This window comes from Carassius gibelio, chromosome B2 (genome assembly GCF_023724105.1).
Source record: "Carassius gibelio isolate Cgi1373 ecotype wild population from Czech Republic chromosome B2, carGib1.2-hapl.c, whole genome shotgun sequence".
Classification (NCBI taxonomy): Eukaryota; Metazoa; Chordata; class Actinopteri; order Cypriniformes; family Cyprinidae; genus Carassius; species Carassius gibelio.
The window spans coordinates 13768615-13789330 of NC_068397.1; the positions used below are offsets into that span (position 1 = coordinate 13768615).

The 20716-nt window shown below is 37.6% G+C and overlaps 1 protein-coding gene and 1 pseudogene across 3 annotated transcripts in view; one reads left to right on the top strand and one right to left on the bottom strand.

Annotated features, from left to right (window-relative positions):
* Positions 1 to 5992: 5992 nt before the first annotated feature.
* On the top strand, positions 5993 to 6814 carry LOC127951433 (very-long-chain enoyl-CoA reductase-like; annotated as a pseudogene).
* Positions 6815 to 9812: 2998 nt separating this feature from the next.
* The window catches only part of LOC127950359 (retinal-specific phospholipid-transporting ATPase ABCA4-like), a 34760-nt gene continuing 23856 nt past the window's right edge, over positions 9813 to 20716 (bottom strand). For 2 of the 3 annotated variants that reach the window (XM_052547350.1, XM_052547349.1), the window contains 20 exons: positions 20447 to 20639; positions 20263 to 20357; positions 20142 to 20174; positions 18616 to 18721; positions 18424 to 18498; positions 17896 to 18065; positions 17412 to 17589; positions 17178 to 17293; positions 16941 to 17088; positions 16596 to 16719; positions 15378 to 15507; positions 15035 to 15155; positions 14834 to 14896; positions 14629 to 14735; positions 14412 to 14553; positions 13017 to 13151; positions 12831 to 12934; positions 11915 to 12007; positions 11456 to 11705; positions 9813 to 11177 (listed from right to left, as the gene is read on the bottom strand). In XM_052547350.1, coding sequence (XP_052403310.1) covers positions 11058 to 11177; positions 11456 to 11705; positions 11915 to 12007; positions 12831 to 12934; positions 13017 to 13151; positions 14412 to 14553; positions 14629 to 14735; positions 14834 to 14896; positions 15035 to 15155; positions 15378 to 15507; positions 16596 to 16719; positions 16941 to 17088; positions 17178 to 17293; positions 17412 to 17589; positions 17896 to 18065; positions 18424 to 18498; positions 18616 to 18721; positions 20142 to 20174; positions 20263 to 20357; positions 20447 to 20639 — 2503 coding nt within the window. In that variant the 3' untranslated portion in view covers positions 9813 to 11057. Of the gene's footprint in view, positions 11178 to 11455; positions 11706 to 11914; positions 12008 to 12830; positions 12935 to 13016; positions 13152 to 14411; positions 14554 to 14628; positions 14753 to 14833; positions 14897 to 15034; positions 15156 to 15377; positions 15508 to 16595; positions 16720 to 16940; positions 17089 to 17177; positions 17294 to 17411; positions 17590 to 17895; positions 18066 to 18423; positions 18499 to 18615; positions 18722 to 20141; positions 20175 to 20262; positions 20358 to 20446; positions 20640 to 20716 lie in introns of those variants that run through there. The other variant, XR_008152438.1, reaches the window with a different exon arrangement.

Sequence of the window (20716 nt, forward strand, 5' to 3'; positions counted from 1 at the left end):
TCGGATCACCAGTAGTTCTTTCGGACAGTTCGATTCAATAAACCGGTTGAAGAAAACGGTTCAGCTTTTGCGCTCGACGTAATGGCATCATTGGCGATGATTGCCCTTGATTCAAGGGTTCGGTTTTACCCGCGCCCATAACACTAGCACAGAATCAGTTCAGAATCAATCACCAGAAGAATCAGTTCAGTTCAGACGCTCTGTGTGTCGGTCTGCTTCATGCTGAATCACACATGCGCAGTATCATCGGCTCCTCGGTTCACGAATCGGACGTGTCTGACAGAAACCGTTCTTGACTCGTGAACGAGTCAATGTTTTGTCCGTTATCTGGCTCGGCTCTGTGTTCATCTTCAGTTCTCTCTTCACAACAGTTCAATCAATGTACTGTTTGAGTACATTAATTATTCCGGGATATTGGTTTGTTTGAACTTAGAGGGAGTGTTAGCCACTTTAAAAAGTTAACAGCTTAAGTCATTTGTGGATTAATGCGTATTAGAGATGCGAACCGTTTAAAACGATTCAGTTCGATTTGGTGAACTGAATGATTCGTTCGTGAACCGGATATCCAGACTGCTTTGATTTGAACTCTTTCTCACTCAGACACGGAAGAGAAGACAATGCTGAATAAAGTCGTCGTTTTTGCTATTTTTGGACCAAAATGTATTTTCGATGCTTCAAAAAATTCCAACTGACCCTCTGATGTCACATGGACTACTTTGATGATGTTTTTCTTACCTTTCTGGACATGGACAGTATACCGTACACACAGCTTCAATGGAGGGACTGAGAGTTCTCGGACTAAATCTAAAATATCTTAAACTGTGTTCCGAAGATAAAAGGAGGTCTTACATGTTTGGAACAGCATAAGGGTGAGTTATTAATGACATTATTTTCATTTTTGGGCGAACCAACCATTTAAATCCAAAGATATATTCTTTATAAAACTAAAGACTCATCCACACACCCCTAAAATGGATTGTTCTAACACAACCCCACATATCTACGTCAATATGTGGAAAGATTTGCATGCCCGCCGCCCAGATGTTCATGCAAAGAAAGAAGGCGTGCCTTTTATTCTCTCTGTAGTATTGTTGTTGCCACTGCCGCCATGTCGTATAGACGCTGTGTGTTTTACGAAACGACTTTGTTTGGCCTTCCAGAAGAGGACGATATCCGCTTCATCATGCCTGGATCTGATCCGTGCTGGTCGCAGAGGAAATACATAAACTTTGCACTGTGGATTGCCGGCTCGGCTTTCACCGTGGATGAAGTGTAGTCCAGCTTGGGGTCATTACATGTGGTTACCACAAGCCGCCAGATGCTCCTTCGTAGAATCGTAGGAGCATCCGTTGGGCTTGCAGCAACCACATGTGATGACCCCGGGCTGGACTTCACTTCGTACTCGGTGAAAGCCGATCCGGCGATCCACACTCTAACTGTGCGTTCACACCCCCAGCGTTGAGAGCGTCAACAATTGCTCTTGCTGCTCTGCTCACGACGCTGCAGAAAGATTTGTGAGCGCTCAGACGCTCTAACGTAGATCGAATGCTTATTTTGTATTTAAAGTGGCCGCAAAGCAAACAAGCTTGCTGATCTCGTGCAGACTAACCACAAGGAGGGTAACGTTATAAGTTAACCTCAGTAAATATTGTTGTGGACGAAATATTAAGATCCTTTACTTAAAATGAACAATCTCAGACACCGTGGTCCACGTATCACTTTTAATTTATTTGTTATGTCCCTGTACGCAAACAGTCCTCCACTGTGCTTGGGAACTAATGTGGTCGGAGCTGCCACGTTCTCTGGAGTCCTCTCAAGCGGTGGACTTCTACGTTCCGATTGGTTGCTGCCCAACCGCGTCATAGCTCATTACCATAAAGTTGCCTTGATTTCAACTCTCCTCGATGCTCTCAACGTCCAAGTCGCGCCGCGCCGCTCCTCGCCGCTGATCGACGCCGGGCGGTTTACATTGAAAATGAACGACTTCCGGCCACTTTGATGAGCCTTATAAAAATCAATGTGTTTCAGAAGGTGTGGCATAGAGGAGAAACAATAATGTACAGTATGTGGAAAATAATGTGTTTTTTAACCTTAAACCTCATAAACACATTACATTACACCATATACACCAAATTATGTTCTTTTTAGCAACATCATATGACCCCTTTAACTCTGGCTTTCAGGCTCCAATTTTTTCTGCAAAGTTTAGTTCCTACCTTGATCAAACTCGCGTGCTAGTAACTTTCTAGTAATACCAAAGAGCTTAATTAGTTTGTTCAGAAGGGTTTGATGGAGTTAAACTGGAAGTGGATCTCGAGTTGAGAACCATAAAAACTAACAAATTGCTGCTAAAGGACTACAACTAGGCCAACCACAAAATGATTGATGAATCCGACAACCTGCTTCCTTATACAGCAACGGTTTCTCACCGTGGATTAAAAAAAGTATGTCTGCAGTCTAAAGAAACGTTAACCATAAAAGGAAAACCACCATTCTAGAAACCCATTAGAAGTTCCCAAAGGATCTGATGGGCCAAAAATGCTAATTATTTCCAAAGTTTTAGGACTGAACAGCATTATTCTGCTATCAGAGCAAAACATTAACAGCGTAAAGAAACACGAGCGCTTGTGCAGGGTTAAACGAGAGCGAATGCTGCCTCCTAGCGGCTAAAAACGGAATAAAATGATGAGCCAAAAAATAAGCCATGAACAAGGGCCATCATCAGACCTATCTTCTCTCTCTCTCTCTCTCTCTCTCTCTCTCTCTCTCTCTCTCTCTCTCTCTCTCTCTCTCTCTGTCTGTCTGTCTTTTTTTTTTTTAGAAAGGTCGAAAAATGGTGTAACAAAAACAATATGTTGCTGTAAACTAAACTTGTTTCATTATGAAAGAATCTTAGCCACAACTTCCAATTACAACAGCATTTACTCTCTGCTTCACTGTTAAGTCAGTCAGTTTAATTAGCGCAGTTCTCTCCTCCTCAGCACCTCTTGATGTATGCCGATTCTATGGCTAATTATCTACTGTATTGATCACTGGAGACAACTGTCTATTTATTCCCAGCAGTGGAGAGCAGTTACTCTTCATTTGACATTCTCATTAGGATTCAGCAGGAGATATTTAGTGGGCTTATAACAGCTCATTCAACAAAGGCAAGACAGGGTTACATATGAGGAATTATGGCCTCTTCTGCTCGTATAGACATGCTGGATGAAAACATTGATTCTTTAAGAGGCTGGGAGACGATTGTGTGCCATGGATTTTTTTCTGGAAGGCTGGAGGAGACATGTAGTCATTAAGAGAGTTGATCATTTCGAGGTAATTTCTTGAATTTTGGCTTTTATTTTATTTTTATTCCACAGATGTTCTGTTCTAAATAGAAGAGCTAAAATATCTGAGTATGATGGATAGGTTATATTGCTGCAGTTAATCAACTGTTTTTGTGCCATTTGTGTCACTGTGAGACAGTTAACAGAATACCTATTTCAATATTTAATAGGTTTAAATAAAGATTAACTGGTAGCTATGGCAAAAGTCCTTAAAGGGGGGGTGAAATGCTATTTCATGCATACTGAGTTTTTTTCACTGTTAAAGAGCTGGATTCCCATGCTTAACATGGACAAAGTTTCAAAAATTAAGTTGTATGTTTGAAAGAGTATTTTTGTTCACCGCATGCGGTGAGTAAAACTGCTTCATATATCTCTGTGTTGTTAACTTAGCTATCGGCGCGTAAGCACATCAAGTAAACAACATGCGATGTTGTCATCAAACTGCACTTTCCACATGTACAGCTTAAAAAAAAAAAGACGACATAAAGTGGAACTTAGTCATTTTCCAAAACCGCTAAGCAAATATAAACAGTTTCAATACATACTAGGGCTGTGCAAAAAATCGAATGCGATTTTCATGCACCTCTCATCAGTAAAGACGCTCCTGTAATTAGAAGTATATCTCCAGCATTTGCGTTCAGATCAGGGTTGCCAGGTTTTCACAACAAATCCTGCCCAGTTGTTTCTTAAAACTAATCCAAAACTAGCCCAATCGCGTTTCCGGGAGGTTCCCAGATAAAAATTGCTTCCCGGGTTAAAATATATGGTTATGGTTATATATGGTTAAAATATAAATTTTGGGGACCAAAAAACAAACCGCAGACTTGGCAACACTGGTTCAGGTGGAGCAGCAATTACTACACAGAGCCGTAGTCTACCGACAACTAACACAAAATCGCTTTCAAAATCGACAGAATCGCCTGCGATTTTAACAACGATTTTGTGTAGATTGTCAGTGAATTACGGCTCGGTGTAGTAAATGCCAACCAGTGTTGCCAAATCTGTGGTGGTTGTTTTTCATGTCCGCGGGTCACAGTGATCCCAATACAAATAACGTGATATTTAGATATTTATATCTAAAATGCCAATTTTACCAAGGCAACCCTACTGAAAAACGTATGTTTTAACCCCGGGAAGCAATGTTTTATCGGGGAACCTTCTGGAAGCGGGATTGGGCTAGGTTTGAGAAGCAACTGGGCAGAATTTGTTGTGAAAACCTGGCAACCCTGATCTGAACACATGTGCTGGAGATATACTCCTAATTACAGGAGCGTTTTTACTGATGAGATGTACATGAAAATTGCATTCGATTTTTTGCACAGCCCTAACATAGAGACGTTGTTGTTGATGCTGCTCTTGTTAAATGTCAGCTTCTGGATCTGATTCTGGATCATAAATATACGGCTGAATCCGACTGTTAGCCATGGTTTGTTTTGGATGATGTTTTTTTCCTCACGGTAATGTCACAGCTTCCAAGCGCTCTCAACGCAAAAGCCTACTCGCTCTCGTGATTCTTTAGCTCCGCCCACACGCCCCCCCCCCCCCCCCCCTTAAGGGTATTTCATTGTCTTTGGTTATTGTTCTTTATTGTATAATTATGGCTATTGGTTTTAACCATAACCCTCTTAGGTATTACTGATTCATGACTAGATAATAGTTCATAATAATACCATTAAATAAGGTGTTAAATTAAATATTAATTAATTAATTTAACAATGGAGATGTGTACAAAAGTAACTTAAATCTATCTCTTAAAAAAACTAAATATAATAAATATAATTTTAGCAACATATGCATTTTGTTAGCCTTTCCACATTTAAAACTATGCATTAATAATTCAGACAAAATTATACCAAACAAAAATAATCCATATTGGCATTGGTCGTAAACATGTTGGGTGATACAATTACAGTAACCTTTAATTCATAAAATAATTATAATAATTTAACATTAATTATTATTTTTAATGCAATTTATTATTGTTGTTGTTGTTATTTAAAAAAAGGCATTTTTGTTTGATAAGAATAAGAGGTTTTGTGAGAATGCCTCTGTTTTCATGATCTCAGTGTGTGGTCACATCTAATTTCTTCACAGTTGAGCTGATATCTGATTAGTGCACTGCTCTACTTTTCTTCATACTTAAAGCTGGTAATCCAGGCTAGAATATCCATAAAATTCGAAGGGGGTTCGAAGGATTAAACTCAAAACACTTGATGAAATGATAGATGACAGTGTTATTGGTGCAGCAGGGCTGATAAATTGCCCCATGCCATCATAGATAAATATAGACTACCCTGCAGCTCCAAATCCACATGCCCCTCACGTCTCTTAAAGGGTGAACATCTGGGTGCATGTGCATGACAGACATATTTCTGCAGACACAGATCACAGATACACCAAATAAAGTTTGAAAGTTTAAAAAACTGCTATCTGCTTTCTCGAAATTAAAAGTCATGCGAGCTTGACAGTGTTTGAAATCTCAGATTGTGGTGACCTGAGCAAAATCATGTAACTATGTCAAGATATTCTGGCTGTGAGCCTCTATTCGATATGCCTGTGAGGTCATCATAAGCATTCCAGTTCTTAGCATGTGGCTCTAAGTGTCTGATCTCATCCGTACACCACTCACCAAAACCAGGGCTCACCTACAGCCCTCAGCAGGCATCATGGAATGTGTGGGTTTAAGGAGTCTCTTCACTGTAGCCCATTTCATAAAGGCCAGATGTGACCACGGCCTGAAAGCGGGTTCCAGCAAGATTAAGAATTATGTCTTTTTTGAGGTTGAGATCCTGGACACCAGAGCAAGGCACAACTCTGCTTCCTGGATAAGGTGCATTTTGCATTGCTATTTTAGCATAGCATTGAACGTTATTATGGTATTAAATCTTATTTTTGAATTTATTATTATCTTATATTATCCTTTATTTTATTATTCTCTTATAATTTATTATCTTATTATAAAAAGCAAAAGCCTCTTTTGTGGGAGTTCCAGCTGAGAAAAAAAATCTTAAACTTTCTCAGGTGGAGCCCAACGCCACCATCGCAGAGACCAAGACATTTTCGCACAAAAAGTGTTTTTGTTTTTGCACAATCAAAGACTAAATGATATGCTTATTCAGGCTGTGAGGCGTGCATGTGTAAAATAATATAAAACATTTTGTAAAGATTCTTAAAATCCCTGCAGACCCCAAGTTGTATTCATCAAGACAGGTGATGAAGCTACATCATTTTCATTTATATCATATTATCTATAAAGAATATAATTGTATAATTTATTAAATGTGGTGAATTTATGTTGATATGTCTTGACTCGTGATATTATGACTTCAGCGGGAAAGACCCTCAGTGATGATGATGTGCTGGAGGATCTTCCGGTCGGCACGACCACAACTATGTTCTTCCAGGACCTCGGCCCACAGATAGGCTGGACTATGAAAGCATCTGATACACACTCATTTAGACAACAGCAGCTCATTCAGTGTATATAACAGTGATGGTATTAGGGGCTGATTGTAGGTGTTTCTGGCCACTTTTCATTTACTAGTTCTACTATCGGCTTCCAAACATCTACGGGCATGAGTATGACTTCACCCGAAGCCCATTCAAAGTTGTCAAGTGAGTTCAGAGTGAAAAATCTTATTTATATGATTTATGGACAGAATTAGTAATTTCTATTTCTTAAATACCTAATCTACTGAATTCAGTTTTGTTGGTGTAGCCTAATGTATTTCTATTGGTTCAGTGGAGTTTAATAGTAGGCCTATTTAGACTTTAGATGTTACTTCATGAATCACATTTTTAAATAAAAAAGAAAATGCAGCTATAATGTACCAAAAGCGTTTGTGGTTTATATTTGACCCTGCTCATACAGGCAGACTAGCTGGAAACTATTTTAATCCATCGCTTTTCTGACGGAACATTACCTTTACACACCATCATGCTGCTATGTTTATGTCTGTATTTTGTCATACAAAAATGTCACAGTATTTCCTGTTTTGGCACATTAGCTAATGTGTCTGAAGCGCTTATGACATTGACATTAGTTCAGTGGTGTCAGTGAAGCGTTGAGGAGCTTTGGGGGGAATATTCGGCTGCTTTCCATTAATCGTCCTCTTGCTGGTTTAAATGATGCCCCTGCGGTATCTTTCAACACGCTCAGAATACACATGCTTTGACCATATAAGAGTTGTTCGAAATATTGCCTGCAAATTTGAATACTAACCATGCAAATGAGCGAGCTTAAATATAGTGAAACATAGCTAAAGTATAACACTGAGGTTTGCATTGAGCAGTGACTGTTTGTCATATTAGACACGATCCTCACATGAATGAAAACTGTGATTCTGTGGCTCTGTCTGTATTACTGGGGGTTTGCAGAATGGCAGGCGTATTACATCAACTCCCCGCTCTACACACCACACTGTAAGTTCTCCTTCTGTCACACATTACATTAGTCTGTGAGCCTCATAATAACATCTGATATTAATGTCTGTTTCTCTAGACTATGGGAGACTTCAAATCTGGCAATTTTTTGGGGATGTCAAAATCTGTAATATGAATTATTTAAAATATTATGAAATATTTAAAGCTTCATTAAGTAGGCTACTGTAACTATTTAGCAAAAAAATAAAATGTAAAGGTCCATCTTCCAAACCATATCCAAATTGGTTTAACTTGTAATGATAATAAAAATGTTAATGAGGTTGAGACAGATTTGCAAAAAAAAAACTGTTTATACATACATTTCCTCATTTCATATCGGTACGGTGAGAAATTAACGGTGGATCTGAAATCATATACTGTCTGAATAGTTAACAGATGTGAAATCTATAAATCGCAAATTATATTGAACTTGCGCAACTGAAAGGAACCATGTAGCTACTCCTAATTAATGTCATTAACATATAAAGGTTCACTAGACATCGTCCAAATCCTTTCATTTGTAACAGCGAGCTGCAAGAACAGCTTTTCATTTTTCAACAGCTACGTTTTCAAAAACCAGATGTTACATAGTGTAGCTTTCATTTTATGTTGCTGTTTTTCTTCATCATTTCTTTGTTCATTTTATTCAGGTCTGTGAATTTGAATCGAATCATCTGTAATGGTGAGTCCTAACAAAGATTCATCTCTGAAGTTGTGAGGGGTGTAAGCATGACCGACCAAGACAGACAATGAAACCTAGTGATTGGGATTAATTACCGTTTCTTTGTTCCTTTCATAAAGGACTGTGTAGGAGTCTGAAGTAAAATTATATGTCACATTAATACCTTCTTCAGAGACTATGCATATTCTCCTGACAGAATCTTTAGCTCTTATTAGATATTTCCATTATAACCTCTTCTCAACACACCGACAGGGTCCAGGCCTACAGAGATTCCTTATCCCACAAATAATCCATTCACTTGGCCCTTTTCTTCGTGTCCTGCACATATGAGGTTTGTCAAGTTCACAAATTAATCTGTTTCATGTCAAAAGAAACAGTAAACGAGACATTTGGAGTGTCTGAGGTTATGTCCACACCTGTGGAGAGCACATCTACTGTCCCTAAGCATGTCACAGTCATGACACAGTGTGTTCCAGGTAAACAGTATTCCATCACCATCCGCAGCACACTACAATAAAGAGTCCAAGGCTGCATCTGAAATCACATACTTTCCTAGGGCCTACTATATAGTGAGTGAAAATATTTGTTGTAGGGAGAGTTTGCCTTAACAGGCCAATAAGAGAGTAATTGAGTGTTATTCTTCCTTTTAATTATACAACTGTCTTATAGAAACTATCTACAAATGGAAAAAACTAATCCGAGATAAGGTCAGAAAACATCTCAGTGAACTTGCATGATTCATGGGTTCACAGAGAATGATTCACCAGTTTAAAAAATGTCATTTTTAGAGAGATTTTAGAGAGAAATGTCACTTTCATATTTTATTGAGTATATATTTTGCTGCATCCGCCTGATAAAACCATGAATCTTTCATATTTCTGCAGTGGGAGTTTTTGCATTTTTGGGTTTCATTCAGATTACTATATGGGCTCGGGCAAAGCATAAAAGCTACATTGAGCAATTCAAAGACTATCCTGACTTGAGAACGGCCATCATTCCACTCTTCTTCTCGTTCAGTTGGATGAAGGATGAACCTACATGCACTTTTGTCATTGGACGCCTCACCTAACAGCATATTATCAGCAGCAAGATAAGTCTATTGTTTTTCTGTCAGACCTTGTGATTTATTTCTGGCACAATTAAGATTGTGATGAACTCTCTGAAGTGTGAAATGGTAATTATAGTAATTACGTTAATTATGAAGAGAGGCTTACTGAGAACAGACTTAGGTGTAAGTTTGAGGAAGATATACTTAACAGAAACTTTTAACAAAAAGGGGTGTTTTAGCAGAAGGTGTATTATTTTACAAAGTAAAGCCTTTGCTTGACATCAATGAGTCTTAATTGTGAAGGTCTTCAGACCACCCAGCAGAAAACATGGTGTACAGTGTGATACTGTTTTATTGATGTTGATTGTTCATTTTTGTATTCCATTAAAACATTTTGCAGTTGAGTGTTTGTGTCATAAATAAAATGTTACTAAAGATTTTATTTCCCAGAAATAAGTGATCATCAGTTTCCAAATGTCAGCATTTTTCAAGACATGGTAAAATAACAATCTTAAAGAAAAGTGCTTGTCATTATAAGCTGCATTATTGCATATTACATCTATCCACTGATAAATGCAATTGAATCTCTTTATTCCCCAAAACAGAAACATATATTTGCTGAAATTTAATGTCTACACCATGAGGACAAGATTTACCTGGTTCACATGGTCAAGTCTGTTGAAAGATGCCATTATTACTTCATCAGTTGCATGCAAAAAAATTCCTGCCAGCCGAGCATAATGCTACAAAGTAACCGCCAGCCAGCTGACCCTGAGAAAGAGTAATAATAAAAAGTATCTTTGACGGAACAATACAATGATGATGCAAATTTGCGTAAGTTTCAGGGTTGGGATTACAGATCTCAAATTCATTTTCATACTGTTAACGGTCAAGCAGTACAAAAGTTATGTATTATCAAAGTTATATTAGAATAAAGCATTTGATTGCATTTGCTCTGATTTAGCATTTAATATTTACAAATGTATAAATATAATAAATACAATTCAAATTGCATAGAAACCAAAAAGTAATTTTTGCACAACAACTTTAAAAGGATTGTTCACACAAAAATAATTTACTCACACTCCTGTCTATCAAAACATGTATAACTGTATTTAATTCTGCCCAAAATAATATATTGTGAATAATGTTACCAACCAAACAGTTTTGGTTCCATTTGACTTCCATTTTATTTTTGTTCATGGAAGTCATTTGGAACCAAAACTGTTTGTTTGCTAACATTATTCAAAATATCTTATGTTCTGAAGCAAGATGCTCAAAGGTTTGCATTAAGATGAGACTGAGAGTGACTGAACTTTCATTTTTGAATAGACAAGTACTTTAATCTGATGAGGTTTTCTTTCAGTGGCAGGAGACTGACCTTTGGCTCAGAGTGCTGAGGTCAAAAAATGATATATATTATGAAAAAAAAAAAAATTCTATGACATTTGTACAACTTCAAATAGATGAAGTAGGTTTTTGAGTATAAATACATATATAAAAAAGGCTTTAGGGACTTTATAAACAACAGTGTAATGTGCTGTCAGCCATGAGTCCTTTTGAAGCATATGAGTTCATTTTAACTGTTTTTCGTCAAAACTCTTCGTAGCGGCAAGACCTTTGTGTCTCGTCTGAGCATCGATGCTCTGAGCTGAGCATCCTCTTCTCCTGACTGCTGCTTGGCAAAACTCACAAACACCTGTAAGGCAGTGAAACAGATGAGCTGTTAGTCCTGTCAGTCACATCTGCTGAGCAAATCGAATTCAATCTCTGCATGGGAATTTCAACCGATAATTCATTTCTAACAGAGGGTCCCTAGGGCACGGCATGTCAATTTTACAGCATCAAGCTATTTTTCTTCTCTGCAGTAGAAGTGGAATGCTAATACAGCTGTAAGCTAACAGCTAACAGCTGTAATGGATTGACTTGTAAGAGATTTGTTGCTTGAAGCTGGTTATGACTCGATGATGAAGTTACCTGGTCTAATGTAGTCTGCGACACAGAGTAGTCCTCAATGTTCAGTCTCTCTTTGTTGGTCAACACCAGCTGGAAGACTCGCGCCAGTGAGGCAGCGGCGATTTCGTACTGTAAAGTGTTGTAGTGTTTCTCCCGTTGTATACATCCTGGGAAGCTGCTTTCCATAAAGGACTCGGCCGGGATCAGGTCAGGAGGCATGCCTGCTTTTTCAGCTTTGATCTTCATCGTGACAACATAGCCACCTCCAAACCTGTCCACAAGCACATTCAATATGAACAATACATGTAAAACTAAGCATGCGCTTGTATTGTTGACCATTTTGTGGATTAACATTGTTTTGCATATCACCTCTCAAAGTTAAATATTTAAGGCTGGAAAAACTATTTAGTTGATTTGTGATAATATGGAAATTGCATCCTTTACTTAAAATGCTAAGACTTTCCGAAAGCATATACTCACTTGTATTTCAGGTGCTGGATTGTGCCCAGACACTTAAACGTCCCATTGACCATGATGGCCAAGCGAGTACACAGAGCTTCACACTCTTCCATACTGTAAAAGCAAAAAAAAAAAAAAAAAAAAAAAAAAATTATATAATATAAATATTTTCATTTTATTTAAAATAATAATAAATAATTAATAAAAAAATCAAATGATAAATATTTTGAGACTTTTTTATGTTTTAAATTTACTTAAATAATAATGATGATTAATTATTTAAAATAAAGAATTATTTATATAAAAAAAAAGATTGAGGCAATAGCATCAGCTAAAGATATTTAAGTAATAAAAAAATTATGAAATGTAATAGCATTCATACAGGGGTTCCGAAACTTTTTTGTCAGCCAATCCACTAAGACATAAAATATATTATGTTATGTACCCCCATGAGATTTTGTCAATATTTCCATAATTTAACAACACATTTGCATGATGTTTACAGTTTGTGCATTGATTAATGGTCACATGACATGCAAGTAAACAAAATAATGTTTTTAGTAAGTGTTTTATTTAGATATTTGAAAATGATTTTTACTGTCAATTATTGTGTTATTTACACACAATAATGTGATATGACATTTGATAAGTAAATGTCTCCTATTGCAATTGATTTACTTTTATTTACGATGAACCAAGTCACTCTAAAAAACATTACATTATAATCTGTGTGCATGTAAATAAACATTCTGATGCTCTACTAATTTGTATATAGCAACATTTTATTTTGAAAATTGTTATTTAAAAAAAGATTTGATTAATCATGCAGTCCCATTTGTGGATTTTAATGTTAAAATGTTAATGTTATATCAACAGAAACACCAAGTGTTTATATAAACCCTGTTTAGACAACCCATCGTTGACTTTAAATTCTTGCCTGTGAGACGTCAAAACGACTGCCCTCCCATCACGGATGATACTCAGAATGGCGGTCCACAGGAAGCGACGGGAGTGAGGGTCCATTCCTGTGGTGGGTTCATCCTATGCATCCATTTACAGAGTACAATTACACCAATCTTGTTGTATTGCACAATGACAAGGAGAATGATTAGGGAAAGCATACCAGGAGCACTAGAGGAGGACAGCCAATCATAGCAATAGCAGTAGACAGTTTCCTCTTGTTGCCCCCGCTGTAGGTACCAGCACAGTTCCCTGCATATTCAGACAGACCCAGCTTCTGAATCCCCCACTCGGCCACCTACAGAAAACATGCAATCATCCGGTACACAGTAATAAAGACTGTAACAGAATGCTTATCAGTTAACAGAATATCAGTAACAGCCTAACATGTTGCAGAGTGAATTTTATTTAATTTTTTGATGGAATTGTTATAAGGATTATTAGGATTTTATGCTCTCAAAATAATATCCTTATGTTGTAACCTGAGATGACAATATGTCCTGAGCGTGTTTATGCTTTGGGTCAAGGATACTTTTAAACAACGTGCCTCAGAAACAACTGGAATGAGTGTGTTTTATAATTCTAGTGGCCACGGTAAGGCCATGCACCAACTGTATGCTTATCACAAGATTAAACAGACTCTAAACGGCTATAAAGTGATTAAACTGGGAAAACCGTCAGCTGCAAGCAAGGCCAGTGTAATCTGGAGAACACTGTGAAGCATGTGCAAGCCTAATGCAACTCGGCTATTTTGAACATGATCATCACAGTATAAAAGTGTGTATTTTTCTTGTCAGGGAGTTGCTCGGATGTGTCTGAAGCAACATCCTGCCTTCCGCTAATGAAATCTTATTACTGAAAAAAATAAATAACTTGGTGCTTGATGCTGCGCAGCTAAGCAAGGCAGGAAGGCACTGAGGAATCTAGCACACACTTTGAAAGTGGTAAGGCAATGGAAATCTCCTCGATGGAAATCGTGGTCCGAGATGATGGGGTGTGTTAATGGGTGCCGTCATAATTAGAGTCCAAATAGTTGATAAAAACATCACAATAATTGACAAGTAATCCACACAACTCCAGTCCATCAGTAAATGTCTTGTGAAGAGACAGTGAAGTGATAGTGCAGCTGTGTGCTTGTAAACAGGATTTTGATGTGAGCCACAACATGAGATGGATTTATCAATGGAGGAAGTCTTATTATAGTTTATAGGCTATGGTTTAAAGTTAAAATAATGGAGATTTCTTATAAACACATCTTTTCAGTTCACAACACATCACTTGATGGACTGGAGTCACAAGTGTGGATTATTGTGATTGTTTATAAACTGTATAGACTCTCAGTTTGACGGCACCCATTCACTGCAGAAGATGAGCGAGTGATATAATGCAAATTTCTCCAGATATCTACTGATGAAGAAACAAACTCATCTACATCTTGGATGGCCTAAAGGGTTAGAACATTTTCAGCAAACTTTCATTTTAGAGTGAACTATTCCTTTAGGTCAGACTGAAAATGTCTTTGATCAAGGTGAATGAGGGGTTCGGCTGTGAAACTTACTCTGCTAATCTCAGATTCAGGGATCCCACGGAGGCGAGCGTACAGGAACAGGTGTTCCCTCCCCGTCAGCAGCTCGTCTATGGAGTCGAACTGAGGGCAGTAGCCCATATTCTGGTGCACATCCAGGATATTGGTGAGAATACTGAAGAAAAGCACAGTTCATGTTTGGCATGTGCATCCAGTGCAGATACACAACTCTTTATAGTTTGTATATTACCTGTATCCAGCTACGGACGCCTCCCCTGATGTCACATCCGTGTCTCCGGTCAGCATTTTAAAGGTTGTGGTTTTACCTGCACCATTTACACCAAGGAGCCCAAAGCACTGCACAAAACATTTAACTTACTGTTCGGTCATTTATTTCAGTTGGAGCAACAGTATGGCTTAGAAATGATACACATAAAAACTATTTTTGGTAATACCTCTCCTGCTGGAACTCCTACACAGATTTTGTCCACTGCTGGTCGTTTTCTGCGCCTGTATGTCTAAGATGAGACTGTTCTCTTTAGCATGGCAATAATGGTAATTTAACACAAACAAAATATAAAAAGAATGATTTTATCTTAAACACTTGAGAAGCTATGAAAAGCTTCCTCCGGTGCAAAGTGCCTTTAGTCACTTACTTTTGACAAGTTTCGGATTAGAAGGATGTCATTCTTGTTTCCTCCTTTATAAATGCGCTCTCTCTCCTGAGCTACATCGTCATCTTCATCTTTAACAGGACTCTTCCTATAGCCTGACACCCTACACAAATAATACACAAAAAATAGTTACTATCATTTGCTGTTTTAAGATACAGTATGGTAAAAACAAGGTTAAAGCAATTAAATATTAAACAGATTAAAGGTAATTTTTTAAATGTTATTTATGTATTTATTTTACAGCTGTAGAGTAAAAATCAAGACATCCATGACATGAAACTGAGCAGAATCTCAGAGAATATGAATAATGTATTTTTTTCCTCACCAGTAATCAAGAAAAAAATGGTACTGGATGAGTAGATTAAAAATGAAATAGACAAAACCCTCCACAGCCATACAGAAGAGATTCTTCCCCACAAAGTCCCATTTGAATGGATCCATGGAAAACTCCTCCCCTGTGCCAAAACAGCATTTACTGTAAGGACAGTGGCATCCTAAAATACTACTTTTGTGGAGTCACCAGTGGCATTTCTGTCTCACTTGTTACCATAGTTCTCCATATTAGCAGCGTTATTTAGCTATTTTTGTTTAATATTAATAACACTAACAGGTCAGTAAGATTTCTGGTAACATTTTAGGTAAAAGCCTTTTTATATACTGTACTATAAAAGTAGTTTAAATCAATAATTTTGGTCTTGTAATGCACCTTATAATGCATTGTCTATTCATTGTTACACATTAAATGCATTAAAACACATGATGAATGCATTATATTATAGATATATAATGCATTTTAACTTTGGTTATAATTATGAATAAAAAAGTATAATGCATTACAACACATTATGAATACCTTTGTAATACATTATACATTAAGGCTAAAAGTAAAGCTTTATAAAAAATAATAGACATTAATACTTTTATTCAGCAAGGACACATGAAATTAATCAAAAGTGGAAATCTTTTTTTTTTAAAGTGTTACTGTTTCAAATAAATGCTACTCTTTTGAACTTCAAATCATCAAATATTCCTGAAAAGAAATCTATGAATATTTTCAACATTGATAGTAATAAGAAATGTTAATTGATCACCAAATCACCAAAGGATCATGTGACAGTGAAAAATAAAGTAATGGCTGCTGAAAACTCAGCTTTGCATCGCAATATATCCAAATAGCAAACAAACGTATTGATACTTGACTATATTACTGGTTTTACTGTATTATTGAACAAATAAATGCAGCCTTAGAGAGAATAATATAATACAGGATAAGACTGTGACATTTTGATAAATCTTTGTGTTTCATAGGAGAATAATCTACTAGTTTTGAGGCGAGAAGATGCAGTTCAATTGGATTTAATTGGATTTTGCCGGAGACTTTTAGACATCCACTTTTTATATACAAACTTCATTTTTATAGACAGAGATTGACTGGATTAGAAATCCCAATCAAACCCACTTCCAAAAATCTGAGGAGATAATAAATTTCAACGGGCATGACAACAACTGTTCATTATTAGTTATTGTTAATAGATAAACTTACCAAATCGGGCATAGACATCAGTCACGGCCTGGTTCATGGCCATATCAATGAGACCTCGGCCGAGACAGAAGTGAGGGAAGACCAGTAACACCTTCTTCAACACCTCATTAAACATTAGCAGAGACTGAAGCATTTGCGAAGAAAAAACACAAGCAATTACTACAAAATAAGGAACCCTGAAAATTGTTACTTTAATAACGGACTTTTATGCAGAAAAATAAATAAATAATTCTAAGTTGCTTTAAAGCATTACTGAGATTAAATGGTACTAAATTAAAATTTGTCATTTAAATTATAACAAAAACGGACACAAAAAAATTATTTAAAAAATAAATATATATATACCCCGTTGTTTTCAAAGAGCTCTAAGATGAAGGTGATGGCACTGCTGTTGATACCAATGAAAAGGTTGATGCAGGAGAGGGACACATATGCTGTGCTGGGGACATTGAACATGTAGGACATGGGGTACATAATGGGCGTCACCGACCACCTGTATAGAGAAGAGTGAAAGAAAAATCACTGCTGTGCTTAGCTAATATTCTTCAAATGAGTCTGAACCTACATAAGCCACTGACTGACCCATAGAGACAAAGCAAAGCAACCAGTGCTGGTAGATTAGTCGGTGATGTGTAGCATTTCTTATCAAAACCCACGAAAATTGCCACAACCATTGCTGTGCTGACAGAGTAGTTCATCTGGCACAAACAAACAAAAGGGATGTGAGCAATCGAGCAGTAATCCGAACACATTTTTCAATGACTAATGACTGGCATTTCTCAGAGCTTGTTAACACACAACGCTGATGAATCTCACCATGTCCCAGAAAAAGTTGGCGACCCAGTAGACCAGAGGGCTGACTCCGCTAACAAACTGCAGATGCTTGGCCTTGGTGACACGTTCCTGAATGAGGTAGAGGATGAAGCTGGCTGGGATGAAGGACATGGCAAAGATGACGCAAATGGCCACCACTGCATCCACTGATGTGGTGAGACTGTCCAAAAGGAAGAGCAACATTTTACTCACTCAGAGAAGACTTTATGTTTTTCCTAAAAACATTACCCATACACTTGTTAAGTATGTAGATTTATGTATGAAAACAAATGTGTATCAGATTTCGGGATTTCTGATTTCCTGACTACATACTTTCCTGTTCAAAAGTTTGGGGTGAGTAAGATGTGAATGTACTTGTTGATTGATTGACAAGTGATTAGAATTACAAAACATGTTGACCATTCGAGGAAGATGATGTAAACTGGGCCTATTCGTGAAAAGCATTTCTGTGTCAGCTGACACTCACACAGTGACCTCTGAGAGCTGCTCTTTGGTGAGATTGAGTGGGTGGTTGATGGCAGTAATGCCGTACTCTGATGGATTGGCGTGAGGAGGCAGGTAAGCACGGAGAATGGCATTGTTTGCTACGTTCATGAAGGAGACCATGGCATGCCAGCCTTTGTTATTATACCACACCTGTGACAAGGGAGCAAAAAGTACATTTTTTATTAAAAAAAAAAAAAAAGTGCAAGTCGTGACATTTGCCATACTCGGAATCGGTGCGGGGAGCAACTGGGGGTTCAGTGCCTTGCTCAATGGCACTTCAGCCATGTATTGAGCGTGGAAGAGAGCGCTGTTCAAACACTTCTTCCCACTTACAACTTCTGCCAGCATCGAGACTCAAACTTGCGACCTCCGGGTTACAAGTCCAACTCGCTAACCATTAGGCCGCAGCTGCCCCCTTTTATATAATGCAATGGTATTTACACATCATGCTTAAGTTTTAAATCTACAGTTTGGGACGTTGTATTGTTAAATAGATGGTTTAACATACCTTAACATTGTACTCACTCTCCATGTAATGCAAGAATGTTCCTAATTCATTGATTACTGACTTTGAATAGGGGCCCTGAGGATAAGAGGATAAGCAATCATTCAACAATGCATATGTTATGCAAGCAGAATAGAAATTATTATATTTAAATGCCTCTTATCAAAATCTCATGTAGTATACACAATATCATACCCCTGTGATATTCATCATCCGCCCAAGCTGGGAAAAAACAGCCTTAATCTCCTCTGGATCAACTTCAAGAATCGGCAGTTGTCCACCAACAGTGAGACCACCATACCTGTGGAGGGGAAAAAACAAACAGATTTAATCAAGTTACATTTTACGTTTTACTGGTTATCGATCTCTTTTAATTAGTTTGTACTGTGCCTTTCCTAATTCATTCTAAATGATCAGGCAATACCGCAATTAAAAGAACAAATTTAAATTTTCAAAAAATGCATAATAAATGCATAATTACAGAAATATTAGCCAAAAAAAATTGCATGTCACACACACACACACAAAAGACAACTTCCTTTTTTGACGAAAATTTTATGTTTATCTGATTCAGTGATTTTGTTTCTTCAGTAGAACACAAACCAAGATTTTTAACTCAGACCGCTGCCGTCTATCAGTCTTATGCACTGATGTGTAAAGACACAAAATGATCAGTCTGTGCAAGAAACTGAAAAGTATTTATATTCTTTTTTAACTCTGATTCACTCAATGTACAAACTGTCAGAACTCTCCTTTTTTGCAAAGTTAGGGTAAAACAAAGGCCTACAAAAAAATCCTAAATTAAGAGCCATACGGGAGCCGAAAGAGCCTGCTCTTCTTTGGGAGCTGAGCCAAAAGAGCTTAACTTCCCATCATTATTTAGAGCAGCAGGAATGTGAGGCGTCTTCTTCATGCTTTATGGTGGATCGCAGACTTATAAGTGCATTACTGCCACCTATCTCTCAAGTGGAGCATTGAAACTCCTAATTGAGATTGTAGATAGAGTGTCAACGGTCCAATAGAGAGATAGGTGGCGCACAAGAGAACACCAGGATAGTTCTAATAGTTTGAACATTGCGTGAATAAGAGGTAAAAAACTATATAAATATGGTTCAGTTCTTACACAGACAGAACGTTTTGTGTCTTTACACATCAATGTATCGTTACGAGTCGCAGGGCTTCATTTGGCTTTGTTTGTGTATGTTTTTTTTCTTCTTCTTCACGAGTTCACACTTACATATAATTAGCTGAAGTATTATAATGCATATTTGGTGTGCTGTCCAGGGAAGGGCTCCGAGCTCGGGAATGGCCTGAACCTAGAGTGCCCCCCGTATATAAATGTGTAAAGGAGATGGGGTGGAAGGGGGATGCTGATAAACCGTCATTGGAGACAGGTAAGTCAGCTGTATTTATAGCCTAGTGTTGATTATCTTAAGTGTCATCCACATGTGCTAATTAGGCTATCTAAGTATCTGACGTGTTCCTCCCGAATCTTGTTAATGAAACTTAATTTAATGTATGTTTCAGCCGTGATTCCCATCCACTTATATTATAAGACTGATAGACTGCAACGGCTAGAGTTAAACATCTTGGTTTGTGTTCTACTGAAGAAACAAAGTCAACTACATCTTGGATGCCCTGGGGGTAAGCAGATACACATCAGATCAGCAATCACATCAACCATACAACTAAAAAAAAAAAAAAAAAAAATGAAATCTTACCTTTGTTCATTCACCCAATATTTGCTCTTCAGGCTACATATGAGGAAAAACAGAAGTCATTATACAAAAATAAAACAAATAGTGATACTACTAACACATTGTAGCTTTTATAACAGCTCACCTGGTCTTGATGAGTTTGGGGTAAGTCTTCACTAAGTAGTCAGAGATGTTTTTGTTTGTCATGTCAAGCAAAATGTCCCCTGTTGGCTCTTTTCTCTACATCAGAAGAAAAATATAAAAAATCACTAAACTAACTTCCCCCATAAGCACTATTAAAACATTTCAGTTCCTTCATAGCTCCTGACCTGACGTGGTGGCAGTCCTCCAGCTCCAGCCGGACAGACGGGCAGCATGGTGAGCTTTGTATCAGTGCTGCACTCACAGGAAGGGGAGGGGTTTCTTGTATCCCACTCGGGACTCAATAAGATGTTTTCGACCTCAGGAGAAACTGGAGGAACTTCCCAATCAGAAGTTGTGTTTAGGCAGGTAAAGAGGCTCCTGTGCACACATATTCACATTTACAATAGTCTTCCAGCGTTTATCTACTTTTTACAATTCTTACTGTAGCTATGAAT